Below are 20525 nucleotides of genomic sequence, written 5' to 3'. Positions count from 1 at the left end.
CTCAGCCAGAGAGATCATGAAGCCTAGGGTACCTAGGGACAGGGGTGTGGCAAAAGTGACTCTGGCACTGGTGGGGCAGCAGTGTGTCGAGGTGCAGGGTGGGGACACAGGGCCTTGGCATTGGGTGCAGGGCTCAGGATGACCCTACTCCCAGTGGTGAGAAATGATAGACCAAACTGGCAAGGCAAGGGATGGGACATGAACATCGCTGTCTGAGGTCAGGTGGCCGCCTGGGCAAAGCCCATGGCCACAGAGTCACTCCAATCCTGGGTCCTGGAGACCTGGCCCCCTTCTTGGGAAGCCTTGGGTTCCACGCTGCTCTGGGATCCCAGAGCATGGGAGGGGTGTCTAGCCGGGCTCCCTGGGGCTGCCCCCTCCCCACCCTCAGGGCCCCTCCCAAACACCCAGTCCCTTGCCCAGGAGGCAGGCCGAAGTGATCCCCATGCTTCCCTGTGGCCTCCTGCCCACCCTGCTGCCAGGCCCTGAGCCTGCCTCATCCAACCCTGCAGCTGACAGTGGTTTCAGGCTTGGGTCCCCAGGGCAGCATCAGAGCAAGGGCTGCAGGCTGGTCAGGACGTGGCTGGACAGCCTCTCATTCCCCTCTGGCCCTCATAGGTACTGGTACCTGGCCTGGTGCTCGATTTAGCTGTCCACCATGGCCTGGGGGCTGCCCAGCACCGCCAGCCTGGCGCGCTTCTGCCAGAAGCTGAATCGGCTAAAGACACTGGAGGAGCCCACCACGGAGACATCGCTGCGGCGCCATCTGACCACGCTGGACCTGACCCTTCAAGGTGTGGGTGCCTCCATGGGCTTAGGCCTCTACGTGCTCACAGGCACTGTAGCCAAGTGGATGGCTGGCCCTGCGGTGCTTGTGTCCTTCAGCTTGGCAGCTGTGGCCTCCCTGCTCACAGCCTTATGCTACGCGGAGCTTGCAGTACGTGTGCCCTGCAGAGGCTCTGGCTACCTCTTCACCTATGTGTTCCTGGGTGAGCTGTGGGCCTTCCTTGTTGGCTGGACTGTGCTCATCCAGTGCCTCTTTGGTGGAGCTGCCATGGCCCGCGCCTGGAGCGGCTACCTGGATGCCATGCTTAGCCACCACATCCAGAGCTTCACCGAGGTCCATGTGGGCATCTGGCAGGTGCCCATCCTGGCCCAGTATCCAGACTTCTTGGCTGCTGCCATCATACTTTTAGTGTTGGCTTTCGTCTCCTGTGGAGGCCGTGTCTCTTCTTGGCTCAACAGCACCTTCTCTGCCATCAGTCTGGTCGTCATCCTCTTCATCATCATCCTGGGGTTCGTCCTGGCCCGCCCGCACAACTGGAGCGCTGAGGAGGGCGGCTTTGCGCCCTTTGGCTTCTCGGGCATCATGACTGGTGCCGCTGCCTGCTTCTACGCCTTTGTGGGTTTTGGTGCCATTGCTACCTCCAGTGTTGAGGCCCAGAACCCAAAGCGAACGGTGCCTTTGGCCCTCGCCATCTCAGTTGGTGTGGTGGCTGGTGCTAACATCCTCGTCTCCACAGTCCTCACCCTCATGGTGCCCTGGCAAAGCCTGGAGCCTGACTGGGCACTCGCTGATGCCTTCCACCAGCGGGGCTATAGCTGGGCAGGTGTCATCGTGGCGGCTGGTGCCATCTGCGGTAAGGGGCCCATCCAGACAACGTGGGAGGGAACAGGGCGGAGGGGCCTCCAGGGCACATATCTCCATCTGGGCCTGTGCTCCCTGTTGCATCCTGGGCCCAGGAAGGTGATAATGATTAAACTCTCCACCTGGGCTTGTTGGGACTGACCTACTCACCATCCCTCCCAGTTGTAAACAGAATGTCAGTTCTGGACATGTCTTTCCAGATCCTTCCAGGCAGAGGGACTCAGCTCTCATCAGATTCTCCAGTGGGCCTGTCACCTAAACTGGGATGTCCCATTCCTGGGTGGTGAGGGGGAATAATCCAGCACCTGCATACACTCAGGCTCACTCTCAGAGCCCAGAAAACTCATGCCAGTGATCCAAGGGGCCACCCATGCCCTGGCCCCCAGCAGCGGCCCCTGTGGGACTGGCCTCCATGCTGACCTGTCTCCCACCCTCTGTAACAGCCATGACCACTCTCCTGCTCAACATCCTCTTGTTCGTGCCACGCATGGTCTGTGCCATGGCTGCCGATGGGCTCTTCTTCCAGGTGTTTGCCTGCGTGCACCCCCGGACTCAGGTGCCTTTGGTGAGCCTCTTGGTGTTTGGGGTCCTCATGGCTTTCCTGGCGCTGCTGCTGGACCTCCAGGCACTGTTCCAGTTCCTGACCATTGGAACAATGCTGAGCCTCACTGTCCTGACCACCAGCATTATCACGCTACGCTTCCGAAAGTCCCCTCCATCCAATTCTCAGGGCCCAGGCAGCCCTGTGGTCATCGAGCCTGGTCAGCTGCGACCAGCCCTGAGGCCCTACCTCCGCTTCCTGGATGGGTGCGGACCTGGATCCGCTGTGGCTTGGGCGCTCGGTGTCCTGGTGGCCTCAGCCATCACCCTGGACTGCGTGCTGGTCTTCGGGGACTCGGTCCTGCACCTCCCAACCTGGGGCTACACCCTGCTGCTCCTGCTCAGCTCCATCACATTTCTGCTCAGTCTCCTCGTCCTGGGGGCCCACCAGCAGCAGCGCCGGCAGGACACCTTTCAGGTACTTCCTCCAGCCAGCACCCACCATGCTCAGCCCAGCCGGCTCCCTTCGCCCCTTCCTCCTCTGCCGTGGCAGGATGCACCAGGGCCACAGGGCGGGGGAGGCCAGTACCCCACACCCCTCTCTCTGCATGGCGGGTGGGCCCTTGTCTCCGGAATCTCCAGAGGCAGAGAAAGGCTCTGTGGACTCCTGAGAAGTCAGGCCCTGGCCAGCAGCCCTTCCCTGCAGCCCAGCCCAGCCCAGCCCAGCCCTTGTCCCCTCAGGTTCCCATGGTGCCCCTGACTCCTGCCCTGAGCATCCTCCTCAACATCTTCCTCATGCTGCACCTGAGCTACGTGACCTGGCTGTACTTCTCCATCTGGCTGCTGATCGGTGAGTGGGGGCTAGGCTGGGACCCCGGGGCGCAGACGGGGGAGGGCAAGCAGGGAAACAGGGCTGGGACTTGCCCCTCAGCCTTGTGCCACCCTTGCAGGACTCGCAGTGTATTTTGGCTATGGCATCTGGCACAGCAAGGAGAACCAGCGGGAGCAGCCGGGGTTGACTGTCCCACATGGCAGCCTGGAGGAGATGGTGCCAGCCCTGCAGCCCCCCAACCAGACACCGGCCCAGGAGCCCGGTCACACGGAGCGGCCTGCCAGTCCATGATGACCACAGGGGCCTGCCTGCCCTCCACCACCTCCTCGAGAGGTCAGAGGAGCTGGCAGCCCCTCTATCCGGGGCAGCTCGGGTTTGCAGACCTGCGCATGCCAGGGGGTCCTCAGGACCTCAGCCCAGGTGCCGAGCTTTGAGTCTTCAGGAGTGGGCCGTGGCCAGCGCTGGTGTGGTGGACTCTGCCCAGCACCTTCCAGTTTATGACCAACTCCAGATACCTGGGCAGGTAAAGTAGGGCGGACAGAAAAGAGGCTTGACTCCCAGGAATCCACAATAATAACTGCTCAGCCGGCCATGTGGCCTGCCGCTGTGTCTACTGTGGTGTTCTTTGTGGTACTGTCCTCACCTGCACCCAGGAACCAGATGACTGTCCTCAATCCACAGCAAAGTCGCTGAGCTTATCTATGGGGAAGGTGCCAGCCCTGAGTCAGTGAGATGGCCAGGCCTGGGTCCCAGTGTCCTGCCCTCAGGCCAGTGCCCTCTGCCCAGCTCAGAGGGGAGCTACACACACCAGGCACAGAGGGGTCCCTGAAAGGATGGGGCCAGGTGCCTCCGAGTCTCCTCTCTTGTCCCCTCAGGGGAAGATAGAGAGAGCAGAGCCTGGAACCCAGGAGGCCACCTAGAAAGGGCAGTGGAGTCTGGGGTTCCCTCGGTTTCCCAGGGCTCCCAGAGAGCAGGACATGTCCTGATGCCTGCCCCGGATGGAGAGGCCCCCTGCCCAGGCACACACATCTCTCAGGCACAGGCCCACATGGCCCACATGGTCCTCTGGATGTGCACCCACGTGCAGACTGAGGCAGCAGCTGTTTCCCAGCCCAGGGCTGCCCACAGCTTCTAGTGGCCTCTCTCCCTGCTGCCCCCTCAGGGCTTTGTGACAAAGGCTTGGGATGGGACACACGCAGGCAGGTGGATGCACAAGTGCCTGGGCCTGCTCCAGGGATGCTCAGCTCACCTGGTGGCTGTGAGGCCCCATGTTTGGGGCTCCCTGGGCCCACCCTGCACCCACTGTGGTCTCCCCAAGGCCGTACTCTATCTACCATAGATGCCTCCCTCTCCCCGTTCCTGCCTGTGAGGACCACACAGGAAGCTGCTGGCTTTGGCATCTTTATTTCTCGACTCTCTGCAGCCTCAACATCACTTTCTCTGGGCCCCAAGGACAACCAGGGACACGTGACCCCACTCCAATAACCAGGCCTCAGGGCTGTGATCTCTCACCCCAGCCATTCTGACCCCGCCTCACATGGACACTGCCCTGGGGGTGAGAGGCAGCAGGGACCCCAAGGCTTTGCTGAGGCTCCAGCTGCCAGATGATCCAGATCCTGCCCAGACTGAGCCCCAGGCCTTCCCTCCCCAGCCTGGCCCATGTCTCTCCACCAGCAAGCTGCCAGCATGGTCCTGCTCACCAGGGACCAAAGAGGAGGCAGCCCCTTTTCTCCCTGGGGTGGCTACCTCAAACCCCTCCTTGGGACCCAGAGAGGGCTTGGCTCCTGCAGCATCGTCTCTCCTCTCCTGACCATGGGCCTGGGACATGGGGAAATTCTCCAGCAGGCAGGACTCAGGCCCCCAGGGGGTTTCCAGAGCCTGAACCAGGCCAGCCTGCTGGGGCTCCATGTCCTCTGTTAGGGACATTCTCTCCAGCCCCTGGGCTCTACGTGGGGTCTTGGCCAGAGCATGGTCCTCGTGCAGTTGCCTCGGGCTGGGGTGGGCAGCTGCCTAGACACATTCTCAGTGTGACCTTGGGCAGCAGTGACATATGTGTCCCGATATTCAGCCCCTACCCCATGGCTCCCAGGAGCCTGGTGAGCGGGTTCCAGGGCATTGAGCTGGTGTCACCAAGAAGACATATATAAGGTCCCAAAGGACCCCATGCCCACCAACTCAGCCCCTCCCCGCTCCCCCATCCCAGCCCTCCACAGCCTGAGGGCTGCCACCAGGAAGGGGCTGGTGCTCATCAGCTGAGCAGGTATGGGCCCAAGAGGGTCCTTTATCCTTGCCTGGGGTCCTAGGGGGTCAGAGCGTCTGCCCACCACTCTCCTCACTCCATGGATGAGGCCCAGAGCTGGGAGGGGCCCTGCCCTGGGAACCCAGCACAGAGCAGCTGCCACAGCTCCTCCTGTCAGGCTGCCTTCTCCCTGGCCTTGGACTCTGGCTGCACAGACCCCAGTGTGGGGCAGTTGAGAGGGCAAGGGCTCTCCCTGTGAGGGGGGTGCTGGCTGGGGGAGGAGGGCTGGGAGCCAGGCAGGGCCGGAGGTGACCACAGCCAGTGTGGTGGACAGCTGGTGAGCAGGGAGCTGCTGGGAACACTGGAGACAGAGTCTGGGAGAGCGTCTCCAGCCCCAGCCCCAGCCGGAGCCCCACTGGACCAGGGCCCTGCGTCTGTTCCCTGCAGTCTCTACAGGAAACTGGCTTCTGTGGTCCCCAGGCAGCACCCGCCCAGGCTGGAGTTGGGGGATGGACAGGCTACCTGGGAGCTGAAGGGTGGAATTCTCCCCCAACCCCTGCCCTGGGCCTGCCAGGGCTTCATCCATGAGTCCCCAAGGCAGGGACTCCACTCTTCCCACCCCGCAACACCCAACCAGCAGAGAAGGGCTACAGCCCTCAGGAACGGGCCTGTGAGTGGGTACCAGGCCCACCCTGGTGACGGGTCCAGCTCCCAGCAGCAGCAATTGGGGTAGGTTCTGGGCCCCCTCTAAGGCACCTGGACAGCCAGATGTGGGGGGTCAGGAAACCACTTGTCTGCTTGGCATTGGCAGTCCTCTTAGGGGCCTTTGTCTGCAGATGAGGACAGCAGGGCGGTGCTCCAGCCACCATCTGCCAAATTGTAGCCCAGGGTCAGGCAGGCCCGCAGCCCCCTCCTCATGCTTGGTCCTCCAGTAGAAATGGGCTTCTCCATCCATGTACAACAGCAGCAGGTCACAGAAGGGGGTGATCTGGGAGAGGCAGGGCAGACACACAGCCAGGACCCCAACCTGCCATCCCACCACCTCCCCAGCTCTCACCCTGAGACTCAGTGTCAGCCCAGGGGGCTCAGGAGTGCAATTGGGGGGCACATGCTTGCCAGCAGCCAGAGGGAGCCTCTTTGGCCAGACTCACCACACCCAGCCGGGCCGCTCCAGTGCCCAGAGTGAGGGTTGTGGGGATGAGCCCAAACTTCCCTGCCTGAGAGAGACCTGACCTGATCCTCTCTGCCTGTGGCTGTCACCCCCTCCCTCCCCTCACCCCTGTCCAACCCCACCCGCCCAGATGAGTCCATACCTGCCCAGTGACGAGGATGTCGAAGTGGATCCCGTAGAGCTGAGCAGGCTCCGGACCTCCACACCTGAGGCCTCCCCTCAGTGAGTGGCTGTCCTGGGGCAGGAGAGAGTCCAGTGGCTGCTCTGCCCACTCCTGGGTGGCCTGGCCCTCACAGGCCTCATCTTACTCATCCACTGACTCCATCCACCCATCCTGAGTCCTGGGTCTTAGCCCTGTGTCACTGCTGGGGACACAGGGGACAAGCAAGCTGGGACCTGCCTCTCAGAAGCTCCCTGCCTGCTGAGGGGGCAGGGACAGAAGTGTCCCTAAACAGACACAGGCAGTGGGGGTGGGGGAGGTGGGGCAGGCCTGGGGCTGTGGGGTCCAGAGAGGGGCACTCACTTTCCTGGGGAACCAGGGAAGACTTCCTGCCAGGAACCCCTCAGGCTGGATTCCCAGGGCTCAGGAAGTAGCTCTAGGCAGAGACGGAGGGCAGGGAGAGCGCAGAGGGGAGGGGAGCAGGGTGTGAGCAGGTGCAGTCTCACAATGTTGTGAAGGGCTGGTGGGCAGGGGAAGCCAGGCCAGGAGGGCCCAGGGGGCAGTGTCATGGGGCATCACTTCCAGGTCTGGTGGCTGTGTGCACGTCTGTGTGAGAGTGACGAGGTGACATGAGGGGGCAGAAGGATGGGACAGGTGTGCTTAGGAGACTCAAAGACATGACAATACATGCAACGCAAGAGGCTTGAGTGCCTGTAGGGTTGGAAAATAAAAGATTGAGAACTATTACTGGCACAGCTGAGGAAATTTAAATATTAGATTTATCTTCCAATGTTACATTTCCTGAGTGTGACAAGAGTACAGCAGTCACCTGGGGAAGGTCCTCAGTCTCAAGACAGCATTGAGAGGCGTGAGTATCCGGATATCTGTCAATTACTTTCCAATGGTTTCCTGTGAAATCAATCTAAATATACACAATTCTCTCTAGAGAGGAAAAGAGAAAGGAAATGGAGCAGAATTAAAGGAAAAAAACACATTGTGAATCCAGATGAAGGTTATAATGGGTTTTCATGGGACTAATCTTTGAAGTTTTCTTTAGATCTTTGAAATTTTTCAGATAAAACCTTAAGGGAAAAGTAAAGAGAAAGCCCCTGTGCCATGGAGGGAGGTGCTGGAGGCAGGGTGGAGTGGAGGAGGGGCTGGGGTGAGGGGTCCCAGCTGCAGCAGGGTGTGGGGACAGATGGGTGGAGGCCAAAGGGCTCAGGAGGGAGGCTGAATGGAGCCTGTGCTGGGGGACCTGGAGCTGAGAGACCTCCTCCTGCCCTGAGACCCCCTCACACACAGCAGAGTGTCCAGAGGGATGGGCCAGGTTGTGGTCTGTCCTGGCTGCCACAGGAGGATGGGTAGGGGAGGACCTGGCTGAGGAGCAGTGGCCGGGCAGTGGGGCCACACCTGAAGTTGGAGCTCCTCTCCTGCAGCTGGAAGGAGTCATGGGGCCGGCAGTCGGAGCCCCCGGCATCCAGGTCACAATCCCAGTGGACGTGCGTGTCACAGCACTGCCCTGCACACAGCGTATCACTGCTCCACCAGCACGCGGGCCCAGGACCCTCTCCTTGAGCCCCCCCAGGTCCCTGCCCCCACTGACCCACCAGCAACTGCAGGTCCTCAAAGCCATGGCCACAAGGCCCCCGATGTGGAACACAGGACAATAGGGCTGATCATGGATCATAATGGCATTGCTTAAAATAGGTGTTGTCTCAGGTCTCAAAGGCATTTGACCTGAGAAGGGGTGCACCTGGGCGATTGGGCAAGGAGGGAACATGGAGGACCTGGGGCCAGCCAGGACCCACACGCTGACTTGGTGAGATTGAACTTGCTGAAGGTGACAGTGTTTCTGATGAACAAGGTGAAGTTCTCAGCTTGGACCAGCAGGGGCTTCCTACAAGTGGGGGGAGGTAAGGGGCAGGCTCTGCTGGTCCTGGTATCCTGCCCTGGGTGTTGGAGAGACTTACACATGCACAGTGTCACTCTCCACAGGGCACGAGCCCTGGATATCACAGGTCCTGTGGGTTCCATTGAACACCATACAGTGGCCTGTTTTTATGCCTTGAAAACACGAGACAAACTCCAGGCCTCTAATCCCCACAGGGCCTGGGAAGAGAGTGGGCAGGGGGATGCTTGCAGAAAGAAGAGACGCAGAGGTACCACTGGGCCAACACATGCAGGGTTCCAGCCCGGGCCCCTGAACCCCATCCCAGTGGAGGCACTGGAAGATAGGGCCCACAGTGACTGAGGTGTGTGTCCCTGTCTCACACTTCAGGACAGTCCTCAAAAGACCAATAGTTCCCCAGTGGGATGGAGGGGGCTGAGGTGGTGAGAGAGCAGAGCTGTCTTCGGCCAAGAGGTGTCTCCCCTGCATGACCCAGCCCTGCAGTCTACCAGGACCAGCCCCTCCCCAGGTTCCCTGAGTTTGGGGTGCATGGGAAAGCTGGAGGGTGCAGATAAAAGGAAGTGGTCAGAGGGGGAGGGCGAGCAGCCCCCAGCCAGATAGGGGAGCTGCGCTGTCTCCCAAGGCAGAGAGAGACTCCTTCCCTCCCGACAGTTCTGTCCCCAGTAGGGGACAGTTCCTTCCTGGCCTATTCTGCTGTAAACAGGGACATTAGTGCCTGCACAGGGTCACAGAGTTCTGGGCATCAGCCAGGAGGGGGCAGGGGCGAGCTCTCTGGGAGTCCCAGACCCCGGAGAGGAAGCACCCTCAAGCATCCGGCACTGGCACAGACATGGCTCTGCCAGGCAGAGGGTGGACGCCACTGTCCAGGACCCATGGCTCAGAGGCAGCAGGAGGAACAAAGCACCAGCGTGGCAAGAAGGACACAGGGACTTGGTGGCCACCATTCTGAAGAGGGATCCATCCAAGCGTGGAAACTAAGGGCTGGCAGGCTCTGATGGTATCACCAGTGAAAGCTCAGCCTGGCCTCTGCGTGGAGTGCACCTGGGGCCACAGGAAGACCACAGGGACAGCGGGGGCAGCAGGGAAACCGTCACAGATGGAATGGACAGGAAGGAGGGGTAGGGAGTTGTGGAGCTGGGTCCAGCTTTGGCACTGGGGACATCATGGCCTCATTGGATGAAAAGAGGCCCCCCTGGGAGAGGGAGAGGGCTTCCTTGGATGAGGCGGGTGTGCACCAGGAGGCAGCTATGCTGGGGCAGGTGTCCCTGGGGTACAGTGTGGGCATCAGCAGAACAGAGGAAACGGGGCTGTGGAGGATCTGGGTGGAGCGAGGAGGAGCCGCAAGGCAGCATGGGGCCGGCAGAGGAGCCAGCCCACAGGGCCCAGGGCAGGGAGGGAGCATTCAGGAGCTCCAGGCCCTGCCCCCTGCCCCCACCCCTCCCTCAAGCTCAAGCCTTGAGCCTTCAGACCCTCCACTCTTCTGGATGCCCCTTTGTAAATGCAGTCCCTCTGGCCAGGCTTCCTGAGCCATCCCACTGTCCACCTGGAAACCTCTTACACATCCCCGAGAGCCTGTCCAGGGCCACTCCTTGGTCAGGCCCTTCCTGAGCCCGGCCCTGTGACAGCACCAGCACCCCCTCTGGCATCACATCCCCTCTTTCACACACTCACTGCGGGGGTGGGGAGGTCAGAAGGTCAGTGCCTGGCAGCAGCACCCAGACACCCACCTTTTGTGGCTTCACAAAGTCACCATGTCCCGCAGCCAGTTCCCCAGCTCCTAGATCTGGGTCACAGAAACCCCTTTGAGTTTGGTGATGACAGAAACCTGGGGGTCCAGGGCCTGCTCCTTGTAGCCTTTTTTGGAGAGGAGGGCCCACCTGAGGAGGAGGCGATGGGCAGTGTGGCATGTCCCCCGCACATGATGAGCAGCAGCAGAGCTGGCCCCACCCACTCAGCCCCTACACACCCTATAGGCTCCAGCACAGCGTTCAGGCCCTGCCTCTTCTCCAGCCTCATTTCCACCCAAACACCCTGCACAGGCCAGATGTTCTGGTGATGCATCGGACAGCCATGTGCTCAGACTGAGCTGCCCACCTCCTCCCTCACCAGTCCTCCCCCTCCCCTGCCCCGGCCACACCAGCTCCTCCTCAAAGGCTCCCGTGACCCAGCACAGCTGGTGGCCTTTCTCAGGGGCCTTAGGGCTGCAGCTCTCACAGGGGTCAGGGACTACCTCCTGCCCTCCCAGGGCCTCCTGGAAGGGCAAGACCATCCTGCTCTGTGCCCAGAGCCCAGCACAGGGCTGGGGACAAGGCCCAGGAAAGGGGGCCGGTGGGCGCACAGGAGGACATAAGCACATGGCTCGCTCTTGTCCCTGCTGGCCTCTAGACAGATGGAGATCCTTCCTTCTGCCCCTACCCTGTTCCAACATGCCCCCTCCACCACCCCAGCCCAGCCCCTGAAGAGTCAGACCCCCAACCCTCAGCCCAGCAGGACCAGTCAGGGTCCCTCCAGCCAACCCACCCAGGAGCCATTCTCTCACCCACCATGCAGACCAGGACCCCGAGCTGCAGCAGCCTCTGCAGGGTGCCCGCCCACCACTTCCTGGTCATCACCTACTTCTCAGTTTTGTAATCCAGAAGCCCCCAGCCTGTCCCGGCCCCTGGGGAGCCCCTGCTCTCAGCTCCTGCTGGCTGCTGGGAGCAGGAGTCAGCACAGCAGCTGCAGCCCCAGCTGAACAGGAGGCAAAGCAGGGGCCCAGGCCAGGCCAGGCCAGGCCAGCAGCATTAAAGGGACACTCGGGGCAGGGTCCAGCCCCACCCCAGCCCTGGGCTCAGTTGTAACCCCCTCACTGCCCTGGGCGTAAGGAAGAAACAGACATCCAGGTAGGGGAAGCACAGAGAGCATCAAACGAGATAAACCCAAAGAAGCCCACACCAAAATGCATTATAATTAAAATATCAAGATTCAAGATTCAAGATAAAGAGAATCCTAAAAGCTGCAAGAGACAGGCTAGGAGTAACATACAAAGGAAACCCCATAAGGCTATCAGCTGACTTCTCAGCTGAAGCCTGACAGGCTAGAAGGGAGTGGCATGATATATTTAAAGTGCTGAAAGGAAAAAACCTACAGGCCAAAATACTCTACCAGGCAAGGTTATCATTCAGAATGGAAGGAGAGATAGAGTTTCCAGACAAGCAAAAACTAAAGATGGCTTCCCTGGTGAATTCTGCCAAACACTCCAAGAAGATTTAATACCTGTTCTTCTCAAACTCTTCCAAAAAATTGAAGAGGAGGGGAAGCTTCCTAGATCAATCTATGAAGCCAACGTTACCCTGATACCAAAATCAGAAAAGGACAACACAAAACAAGAAAATTACTGGCCCGTATCACTGATGAACATTGATGCAAAAATCCCCAAGCAGAGGAACAGTGAACACACAGGCCTGTTTCTCAGACTGACAGACACCAGTGTGACTCAGCTATTGGGCCAGGGGAGAGCAGCCAGGCTGTGGGGTGGAGAGGCCACAGGGGGCTGCAGGGCTACAAGTCATGGCAAAAGGCATGAAGATTTTATTCTGAGTCTGTAGAAGACATCAGTGGGATTCCTTGATCTCACCACTTTCTCTCATGCTCCAGGGCCTTTGCATGCGCTGTCTGCTTTTCAAGGTACATGCAGTTCTACCTGCCTGTCCTCAACTGCTCCAATCAATTATAAGAATTACCTGGGGTCCTGGATTAGGAGTACAGATTCCTGGGCCTTGGCCCTGCTGAACCAGACTCCTGGTGGGGATGCCCGTGCACCCACATTTTAGCAGGTGTCCCAGGAGATTTGTCTGATTGAGAAAGTCTGGGAGTCACTGCTCTGTCTCAAACTGCTTAGAGGATGTGGGGTGGCACCAGCCTGTGGGAATCAGCCCTGGGATCTGACTGCCAGAGAGCCAGTTTACCTTCTAAGAAAATTGCCATGGGAAGTCAGTGAAATTACGAGAGAAGCTCATTTCACACTTTCCACAAACCAAGTGCAGGTGTCCCTCTGGGCTGCATGGTCAGAGGGCAGGCACCAGAGAGGTGGCCAGGAGGGAGGGGCTGGAGGCTGAGGCCTGTGAAGGCTGCACAAACACGGGAGGGGTGGTCTCCAGCCTGGAGAAGGACAGACTCCGCAGGGCCATCTTGTTTCCCCAAGTGGGGCTCTGTGGGTGGGCCTGACCCCCTGGAGGTGGAGGAGCTTGGGTCCAGTCTCCCCATCTGACCCATGGTGATTGTGGCACCTGCCACATAGGGTGGCTGCAGGGGCCATGAAGACCAAGCCTGGACAACCACAGGAGGCCGACTCCTGCCTGTAGAAGAACCTTCTCACCCTCCAGCTGCTCAGCAAGGAAGGGGCTTCCCTACACAGTGGGAGACCACTGTCCTCTCCACCCAGACTGGAAGGGTCTGAGAAAGGGGAAGTCCCCGCATCTGGGAGCCTGGGGCTCAGACCCGGCGGTGTGCCTGGAGTCTGCACGCTGTTCTCAGGGATGCCACGCAGGAGCCGCCCCTCCTGCAGGGAGCTCTCTGCGGCACTGAAAGTGCCGCCCAGGAGCGTCAGGCCCCGCGGGCTGGCTGAGCACTCTGCCCAGTCAGCGCATCTGTTTTCCTCTGTGCGTTTCTTAAGACCAGCCTTCCCAGACCTGTGCTGGGTGCTGGAACCATGGAGAGGGGTCAAATTCAGGTCCCTGAGGACCCCTGGGCTGATGGGAGAGACTGGCCAGGCAGAGAGAGGTTTGATGGCCAGAGCCTGGGAGGAGGGAAGCACAGTGGACATGGGGCCCGAGGCTGCCCAGCCCAGGCAGGCGGGCAAGGCTTCCTGACATTGTGACCCCAGGTGAGAAGGAGGAGGATCTGTTTGCCAGGTGGAGAAGGGAGTCAACAGTTCCACACAGGGGGACAGCCCGGGGGCATGTTTGTCCCTGCACTTTTGAGAACTGGACGCAGGCCAGACTGCTGAGTGTGGACAGAGTGGGGAGCTGGGTGGGGCTCCTGCCCAGTTTACATGCTGAATATCTGTCAGGGTTTCTTAACCCCACACGGGCCCCACTTTCCTTTCTCTACCACCCCTGCTTCCTCTCCACCACAGCAGCACTGGCCTGGTCACTTCTTGCCTATACACTATGGCACAAGCCTCCCAACAGTTGCCTGGCCTCTTGTCTCTGTCCCTGCCGACCCCAGTCCATCTTCTACATCCACCACTAAGGAGTCCAGCCTTGTCATTTCTTAAAGCCCTACCTACCTCCTCACTACTGATAGGGTTCTGCACAAGTGCCTTTGCTCTAGTATTCCAGGCTCTCAGCATCTTTCAAATGCCCATCGCTCCTACCTCATTTCACTGGCTTTGCCTCACCCACCACCAGTGCCAGGCCTTGGTGCATTTCCACCAGTGCCCCGTGCTCCCTTAGCCTCCACACACTTGCTCTTTCCTGTGTCTGCTCTCAACTGTGTGTGCATACCTGCATGGGGAGTCCCTCTGTCTTCAAGTTTATCTCCTCTCTCCTCACTTTCCTGACACTCTCAGGCAGGGTTAATGCCCACTCTGTTCTCACACCTCCCTGTTTGTAATCTAGAATAGCTCACAGTCCACTAATTAGTATTTATGTCTCCTCTATTAAACGTGAAATCCTTGAGTGCAGGGCAGACCTATGTTGGGGTCAATTCTATGACCCTTACACCCAGCATGGACCCTGGCACACACTGGGCATCAGTATCATTTTTTGAAGGAATAGACAGTGAATAAGAAGGTCTCTGGGTATTTCCAAAGGGGAGACGCTTGGACCAGCCCTGGCAGAAAACACAGGACTCACCAAGCTTAACATGAGCTGGAATCACCTTCGAGGCCCAGGAGCCATGGTCTTCACCAGGGGACTGGAGGTATGAGGCCCCCACCTGTCAGCCCCTCTGGTCTGTGTTTCGGGGGCAGGACTCCCAGGGGCCAGCCCCTGTCTTGGCAGTTCTTCAGAAATGAACCTTGGATCTTTTAAGCAGAGCTTAAATAATATTTCTTTAGGTGACTTTAGTGTTCCTAGCTCCACTTAATGACAACAACGTTCCATCTCCCTGTGACCACTCTTATATCACTTAATGGGCGGTCCAAAGCTGACTGACACATCCTTCCCCAGATATCACAGACTCTCAACTGGTGGGGACATGGTGCAGTCAGGTGACACACGGTCAATGTTTGGCCTAGGCGGATGCTTCCTGAGATGACACCCTGGCACCCTTGGGTCCCAGCACACTCTCACATGGCCCACCTACTCCCTTGGATGTGGTGGCTTGTAGATCATGGGAATAGGTGGCTCCAGCCCCTGCCAGGGTGGCACTGGCACCTGCAGTGCACCTGGTGTCAGCTCCCTGTGTGATCCTCCTCAAGGAAGGGTAGCCGCTGCCTTGCCCTGTGACAAGGGCTGACCTGGGCTACTGCCCACAAGGTGCCAGGCCAGGCTCTGTCTTCCCAGCACATCCACAAGCTCCACCCTTCTCCCCATCACAGCCCCCAGCAGCCCTTCACTGGAGACCCCTGGGCTGCTCTGTAACTCAGGGTCCCTGCCCTTGAGAGGCCACCAACTGAGCATGGGGCCTGATCTCTGTGTCTCTGGGGTCTGCTGCTGTGTGGCAGCCCCCAGGCCCATTCACATCCACACCCTCTCTCCACTGGGCTCCCAGGGGTTCAGCTCTATGGTCACTCCAACCCAAACTACAGACTCTAACCTGGACTCTGTGCTTCCATACTCAGTTCACAGTCTTTGCACCTTGGGCCTCTTGGGCTCTGAGGCTGTGGCCCTTGACTTTCTCCTCCATCACATGTGGTCCCATGGCTTCTCTCTTTTGCATTCCAGGCAAACTTCTTCCTGAGTGTCCTGGACATCTCGTACAATGGCCTAGGAGATCCTGGAGCCTCTGCTCGAGGGTGAGGCATTAAAACCAACAACATGTTGGAGGAACTCAAGATGAGTTGAGGGGCACGGGGTGCCCCTTTGTGACAGTCTCAGGGCCCATAGCCACCCCGGCACCAGATGCTCCATGATCTTGCTGCTGTTCATCACTTTAATTCCCACACCTGCCACAGTCTACCCATGATGGGGCCTGAGCTGCAATCTGAGAGCGCCCAGCTCAGTCTTTCTCACTCGAGTTCATCATTTGAACATTGGGACTCATGATTCCCACTGCACAGGCGGGGGCTGGGAATCGCACATGTGTGTGTGAAGCATCTTCAGAGAGCCTAGTGCAGGGTGGGTGCTCACATGCTCTGCTCAGCTCATGGCTGCTGGGGGCCTGCTGTGTGGGGGCAGCTCCTCCAGGCCCAGGCAGAGACCCAGAGCAGGGGTCGCAAGCCAGAGGGAAGGAAAGAGGCAGAGGCCCGACAGGTCATGGCTGCCAGAATGAGCAGGGCCTGCCTGCTGCAATCTTGCCCACCTTTGCTCCCCATCAGAGGAGCCAAGGCCAGAGGAGGTCCCGAGAGATGCTGAAATTCGAGGCCAGAGCTGGGGTCTGAGGAGTCAGAGAGAACTGGGCCTGGCTACAGGACAGTGGCCAAGAGTGGTGCTGAGGCCTGGAGTTCAGGTCCAGCAGGAGGAGGAGGAAGAGGATATGGGGAGGAAGCTGAGGGGTTTTCCTGAACAGCTGTTGCCATTGTGATAGGGACAGGGTGCCAGGTGGAGCAGAACACGGAGGAGCAAGTGCTGAGCTCCAAGGGCCAGGGAGCAGCAGCTGGTCTCCACGAGGGGGGTCACTCTACCTGTGTTTGCTGGGTGATCTTCTCAACACTGAGGGCCTCCGATGACGCAGGGTCGTTATCTGGCTTTTACTCACTGACCTGCCCAGGGTCCCCAGGGTGTGTGGAGGCTGGAGTGTGAAGCCTGACCCAGTGATGTGCCAGCACCTCCAGCTGGGACCCTGGGGAGATCTGTGTACAAGGCAGTACAATGCACATGTCTTTCTGTTGCAGCAACAACCACATCTGCAGCAGGAGCCCTGAGCCTGGGCCAGGGCCTCCGGGTCAACCAGACACTTAGGACTTCTGTTGGGAGTGCTGGCCTGATGGGGGAGGCCCCAGCACAGACCTGCCTGTGCCTGTCCACACAGATCCCCCCTCTGTCACATCTCCCCACCCCAGTGGCAGCAGTGTGCCCAGGTTCCAGAACCCCAATGGGGAGTGAGCCTCGTGGATTTTTCTTGTGACCGCTTCTTCCTTTGCCATCACTCATCCACCTCTGGCCTGGCCCATGCACTTCTGCAGACTCCTCCCCTCCATCCTTCCCTCCCAGCTGTCCTCCCTCCTCCTCAGCGCACTGGACAGCTGCTCTGCTGTGATGGCCAGGGCACCCTCACTTCCCCTTCACCTTATCCCCTGCTCTTCCTCTGGCCTTTCTGGAACCCAGGCTCAGAACTACCTGAGGCCTTGTGTGCACAGCAGGGGTTCCTTCCTCCAGGATTACCAGTGGGGAAGGAGCTGCTGAGCAGGGCTGAGAGCAGAAGACACAGAAGGTAGGGTGCAACAGAGGGTGGAGCAGGTCCATGGGGACCACTGCGCCAACAGCATGTGCTCAGAGGACAGTACCACCAGCTCCAGGGGATCCAGCCCTGCCTGGCCCTCAGCTCCCTCAGCTGGCAGATGGACCCCCTGCAGCACCCTCTCTGGAGCCTAAGGCTCACCTCTCTCCTGTCCTTGGCTGGAACCCAGACCTCTCTCTTAAGCTCTGGATCCCCATTTCCAGCCACCTGCTGGATGGTCCCCCAGATGGCCCATAGGGACACTGGATTCTGAGAGTCTGACCTGGATGCATCATCTCCCTCTAAGCGCTGCCACTTGGTAGTTGGGGGCCTCCTTCCCATCAGAAGCTGGGCCCAGCGCTTGTCCCCCTCTTGCCCTCATCTCTCTCCTCCATTCCATCTCACCTCCTGCAGAGAGCTCAGGCTGCCTGCTCCTCCTTCTCACTCCCCTCCTCCAGGCCTGGGCTCCTGCTACTTCCTCCTCTCTGGCCCTTCCTGCCCACCTGTTCCCAGGTGATCTTTCTACCCCAGAAATGTGCCCCTGTCCCTCCTGCTTTAAACCCGTCAGCAGCCCCCTTTGGATGAATCCAGGCTTCTCAGTGTGTCATTCACAGCACCCCCTCAGGATCTGGGCTCTGCCAACCCTCCTCTTCCCTCCCACTCTGAAATCCATCCTCTCACTCCAAGCTGCCTGGAAGTCTCCATGCACATGGGGCAGTTTCTCCTTCTGTGTTGCTCCTGCTGCTCTTCTTGCTAAAATGCCCAGTTCCGCCCATCTCACCTGCAGAGCTCAGCTCATGGGCTCTATCCCCATGTGACCTTTACCCCCAGGAAAGCTGGTGCACACTCTCTCCTTGCACACATCACACTGCATTTTTGTGATGTTCCTTTTCCTCTCCTCCCACAGTGGGTGATCCTTTTATGGGCAGGAGTGTCTTGTGTGTCTGTATCTCTGTCCCCTGCACAGAGCCAGGCACTGGGTGGGCGCTCAGCCAGCATCCACTCTCTTCTTATCTCCTGGCCCTGCAGCCTCACCCAGGGCATTCTGTCCCATGGAGACACTTGTCACGTGGTGGGGCTGTCTTCAGCCATGTCAGCAGAGATGAGGAGTCCCTGCTTCCCTCTCACGCTGCTATCCTGGCCTCCCTGGGCTCAGCTGCTCTCAGGGTCATGTGTGTGTTTCTTAGGTGTCTGCTGTGGGATTCTCCAGTCTGTGCAGGGTTACCCAGTGTCTGCCCCAGAACTGCTGGATTTCTCTGTGAGAGCTTTTCCTAAAACTCACCTCGGTCCTCCCAGCAGTTCTGTGAGGCGTCTTTTAAGGGAGAGAGTGGGGATTGGATACCTACAGTGTCCTGCCCAGATGTATGGCGCGGCCAAGTCCATGTTGCAGCCCAGGCCTGAATGCGCGTCCTGACGCCCCTGTGGCCCCACTCCTGCTCCTGACTGGGGTGCTGCCCTGGCCTCTCCTCAGACCCCTGCTTGCGTTCTTCACCAGCTGAGAGAGAATAGCTGGCTCAGGGGCACGATGCTCCCTGTTCACTGATGTTTGGATTTGCAGGTCCAGCACTCGCAAGGCAGCCCCTCTCCTGCCCGCACTGCCTGCAGGGGGATCGTGGTCCTGGAAGAGTCACTGTGTGGCTGTGAGGGAGATCAGGACCCCTGTCGCTCAACTTTGCCTTTTTAATGTAGAAAAAATGTCATTCTTTTCCAAGGCAGTTAAACACTGAGGAGAGAACCCCGAATACGAATTATTAAAAGAAAGTCCAGTCCTAAATCACTGCTTATTCCAACCCTGATTCACTTCAATCCAGACCTGAGTCAAAGCCTCTCCAGAGAGCTGTCTTCACAGCTCCTACCCTCAGGCTCGGGACACCTGGTGTCGATCGTCCTTGTTTCCTTCTCTCTTCTCCCTGTCTCATCTCTACGGCTCCACAGCCAGAGATGAGCTTGCCTTGACCACGTCACTCTGCTCTGAGAAGGCCGCTCAGCACGGGACTCCATCATTCTAAAACAAACGGAATACGTGAAATTGTCCCACAACAGTACATGCTTATTCAATACAATGTGCACTTATTGTCAGAAGCGTTAGTATAATGGAAACCCCATAGAGTTTCAGTCCACAGACCTGGGATCGAATCCTGATCTATCAACATTGGATGTTGGAATCTGAAGCAGAGATCAGCTCTAGTCTAGATACAATGTTCTGTTTCCTGTTCCTTCACTGTTGTCATTAGTCTAATCTGCCTAGCTCAGATTGTATCCTCAGCTTTAAGGGAAATCCTTCTGAATCCTTACAGTTCATGTAAAACCCTCTCTGGGACTCAGCCTTGTGTCCGTGTGAAATGGGGCTAGTACCTTCCAGCCAGGGTCACTGTGAGACGGGATGAGATGACAGACCCTACGTAAAGGGCCTGTGCAGAGACAGACTCAGGGCTTGTTCTCTTCCTCCAACTGCTCTGGTATTCATTTCCTTTTGAGGAACAACATTTATGCTGCAAAGTGCACATGGATTAACAGCAGAGCCTGGTGAATTTTCACAAACAGCACAGACCTATGTAACCAGCCCCTAGAAGCCCCCTGAGCCCCTGCCCTTCTCTGTTTTAATAGTTTGGAGAGTAATGACATTGTCATCCATAGGAGAGAAGTTGTCCTAAGGAGCTTCTTCGACACCCTGTGTGTGTGAGTAAAAGAAGTCAAGTTCTCAGAAAGTGACAATGTGCTGCCTGGTCCTGGGTCTCTCCTCAGGATATCCAGGTGAGTAGAGAGTTTGATGACCTTGCCAGCTCAGTGAAGGTCACTCTTCCAGGGCTTTGCAGAAAGACTGCTGCCCACAGAGTAGAGGACAGAACAGAGTGGCTGCCAGCCTTTAGCCTGTCCCCACCAGCCTCTGCCCCTAAATGACCATGGAGTGTGGCTTCCTCATCTTCCATCGACCGCTTCAACTTCCATGTGGAAGGTTCTCAACCTCGCATGACTTGTTATCACCTGAGTCTGCACTGAGTCCCCATGTCAACGGGGGGTAAGTCCTACAGAGCTGGCCTTCACGATGACACAGATACCTGTACCCTCCTTGGCCCCCAGTGTCCCTGCACTAACCTGGGCCTCCCACTGCTCTCACTCATTTGTGTAACATGAACTTGTATGATGAGGGCATGTTGAGCTGGGCACTGGGTCAAAGATGCCCAAAGTCCCTGCCTGGTGACCTCAGGAGACAATGAAAATATAAGGTGGTGTGCAGCTGGCATTCCCAACCTTAACTTGCAAGAATGCAAACTGACACAACATTTTTGGAAGGTAATTTATCATTATACAGCAAAACCTATGCCTTTTGATCCAATGGTTTGACTAATCAGTTCTACAGAAATAACCAGAGATACAGCAAAAGATTGATGCCTAAAGTTGTTCACTGAAATGCTGTTTATAATATGAAAACTGGAAATAATCTAAATACCAAATAACAGAGGATTGGTTAACTAAGATTTTGATCTCTGCAAACGTTAAAGCCA

At 58.1% G+C, this 20525-nt stretch overlaps 1 protein-coding gene and 2 pseudogenes across 1 annotated transcript; 2 read left to right on the top strand and 1 right to left on the bottom strand.

Moving 5' to 3' along the window:
• The first annotated feature begins 655 nt into the window (after positions 1 to 655).
• On the top strand, positions 656 to 3308 carry LOC124234007 (cationic amino acid transporter 4-like). Its single transcript, XM_046651265.1, has 4 exons — positions 656 to 1637; positions 2089 to 2663; positions 2927 to 3035; positions 3136 to 3308. The coding sequence occupies exons 1-4, from the start codon at positions 656 to 658 to the stop codon at positions 3306 to 3308; spliced, it is 1839 nt and encodes a 612-aa protein (XP_046507221.1).
• Positions 3309 to 3420: 112 nt separating this feature from the next.
• LOC124234006 (P2X purinoceptor 6-like) lies at positions 3421 to 10512 on the bottom strand (annotated as a pseudogene).
• Positions 10513 to 13298: 2786 nt separating this feature from the next.
• On the top strand, positions 13299 to 19854 carry LOC124234005 (leucine-rich repeat-containing protein 74B-like; annotated as a pseudogene).
• The last annotated feature ends 671 nt before the right edge of the window (positions 19855 to 20525 follow it).

The sequence above is a fragment of the Equus quagga genome, unplaced genomic scaffold, assembly GCF_021613505.1.
Source record: "Equus quagga isolate Etosha38 unplaced genomic scaffold, UCLA_HA_Equagga_1.0 62709_RagTag, whole genome shotgun sequence".
Taxonomy (NCBI): domain Eukaryota; kingdom Metazoa; phylum Chordata; class Mammalia; order Perissodactyla; family Equidae; genus Equus; species Equus quagga.
This window is presented reverse-complemented; position numbering and strand designations above follow the sequence as displayed.

Bases quoted from the DNA above. Each gene is read 5' to 3' on its own strand.
- LOC124234007 (XM_046651265.1), top strand. From the start codon at position 656: ATGGCCTGGGGGCTGCCCAGCACCGCCAGCCTGGCGCGCTTCTGCCAG. The intron at 2,664-2,926 runs GTACTTCCTCCA...TTGTCCCCTCAG, and splicing joins GCCGGCAGGACACCTTTCAG to GTTCCCATGGTGCCCCTGAC. The intron at 3,036-3,135 runs GTGAGTGGGGGC...CCACCCTTGCAG, and splicing joins CTCCATCTGGCTGCTGATCG to GACTCGCAGTGTATTTTGGC.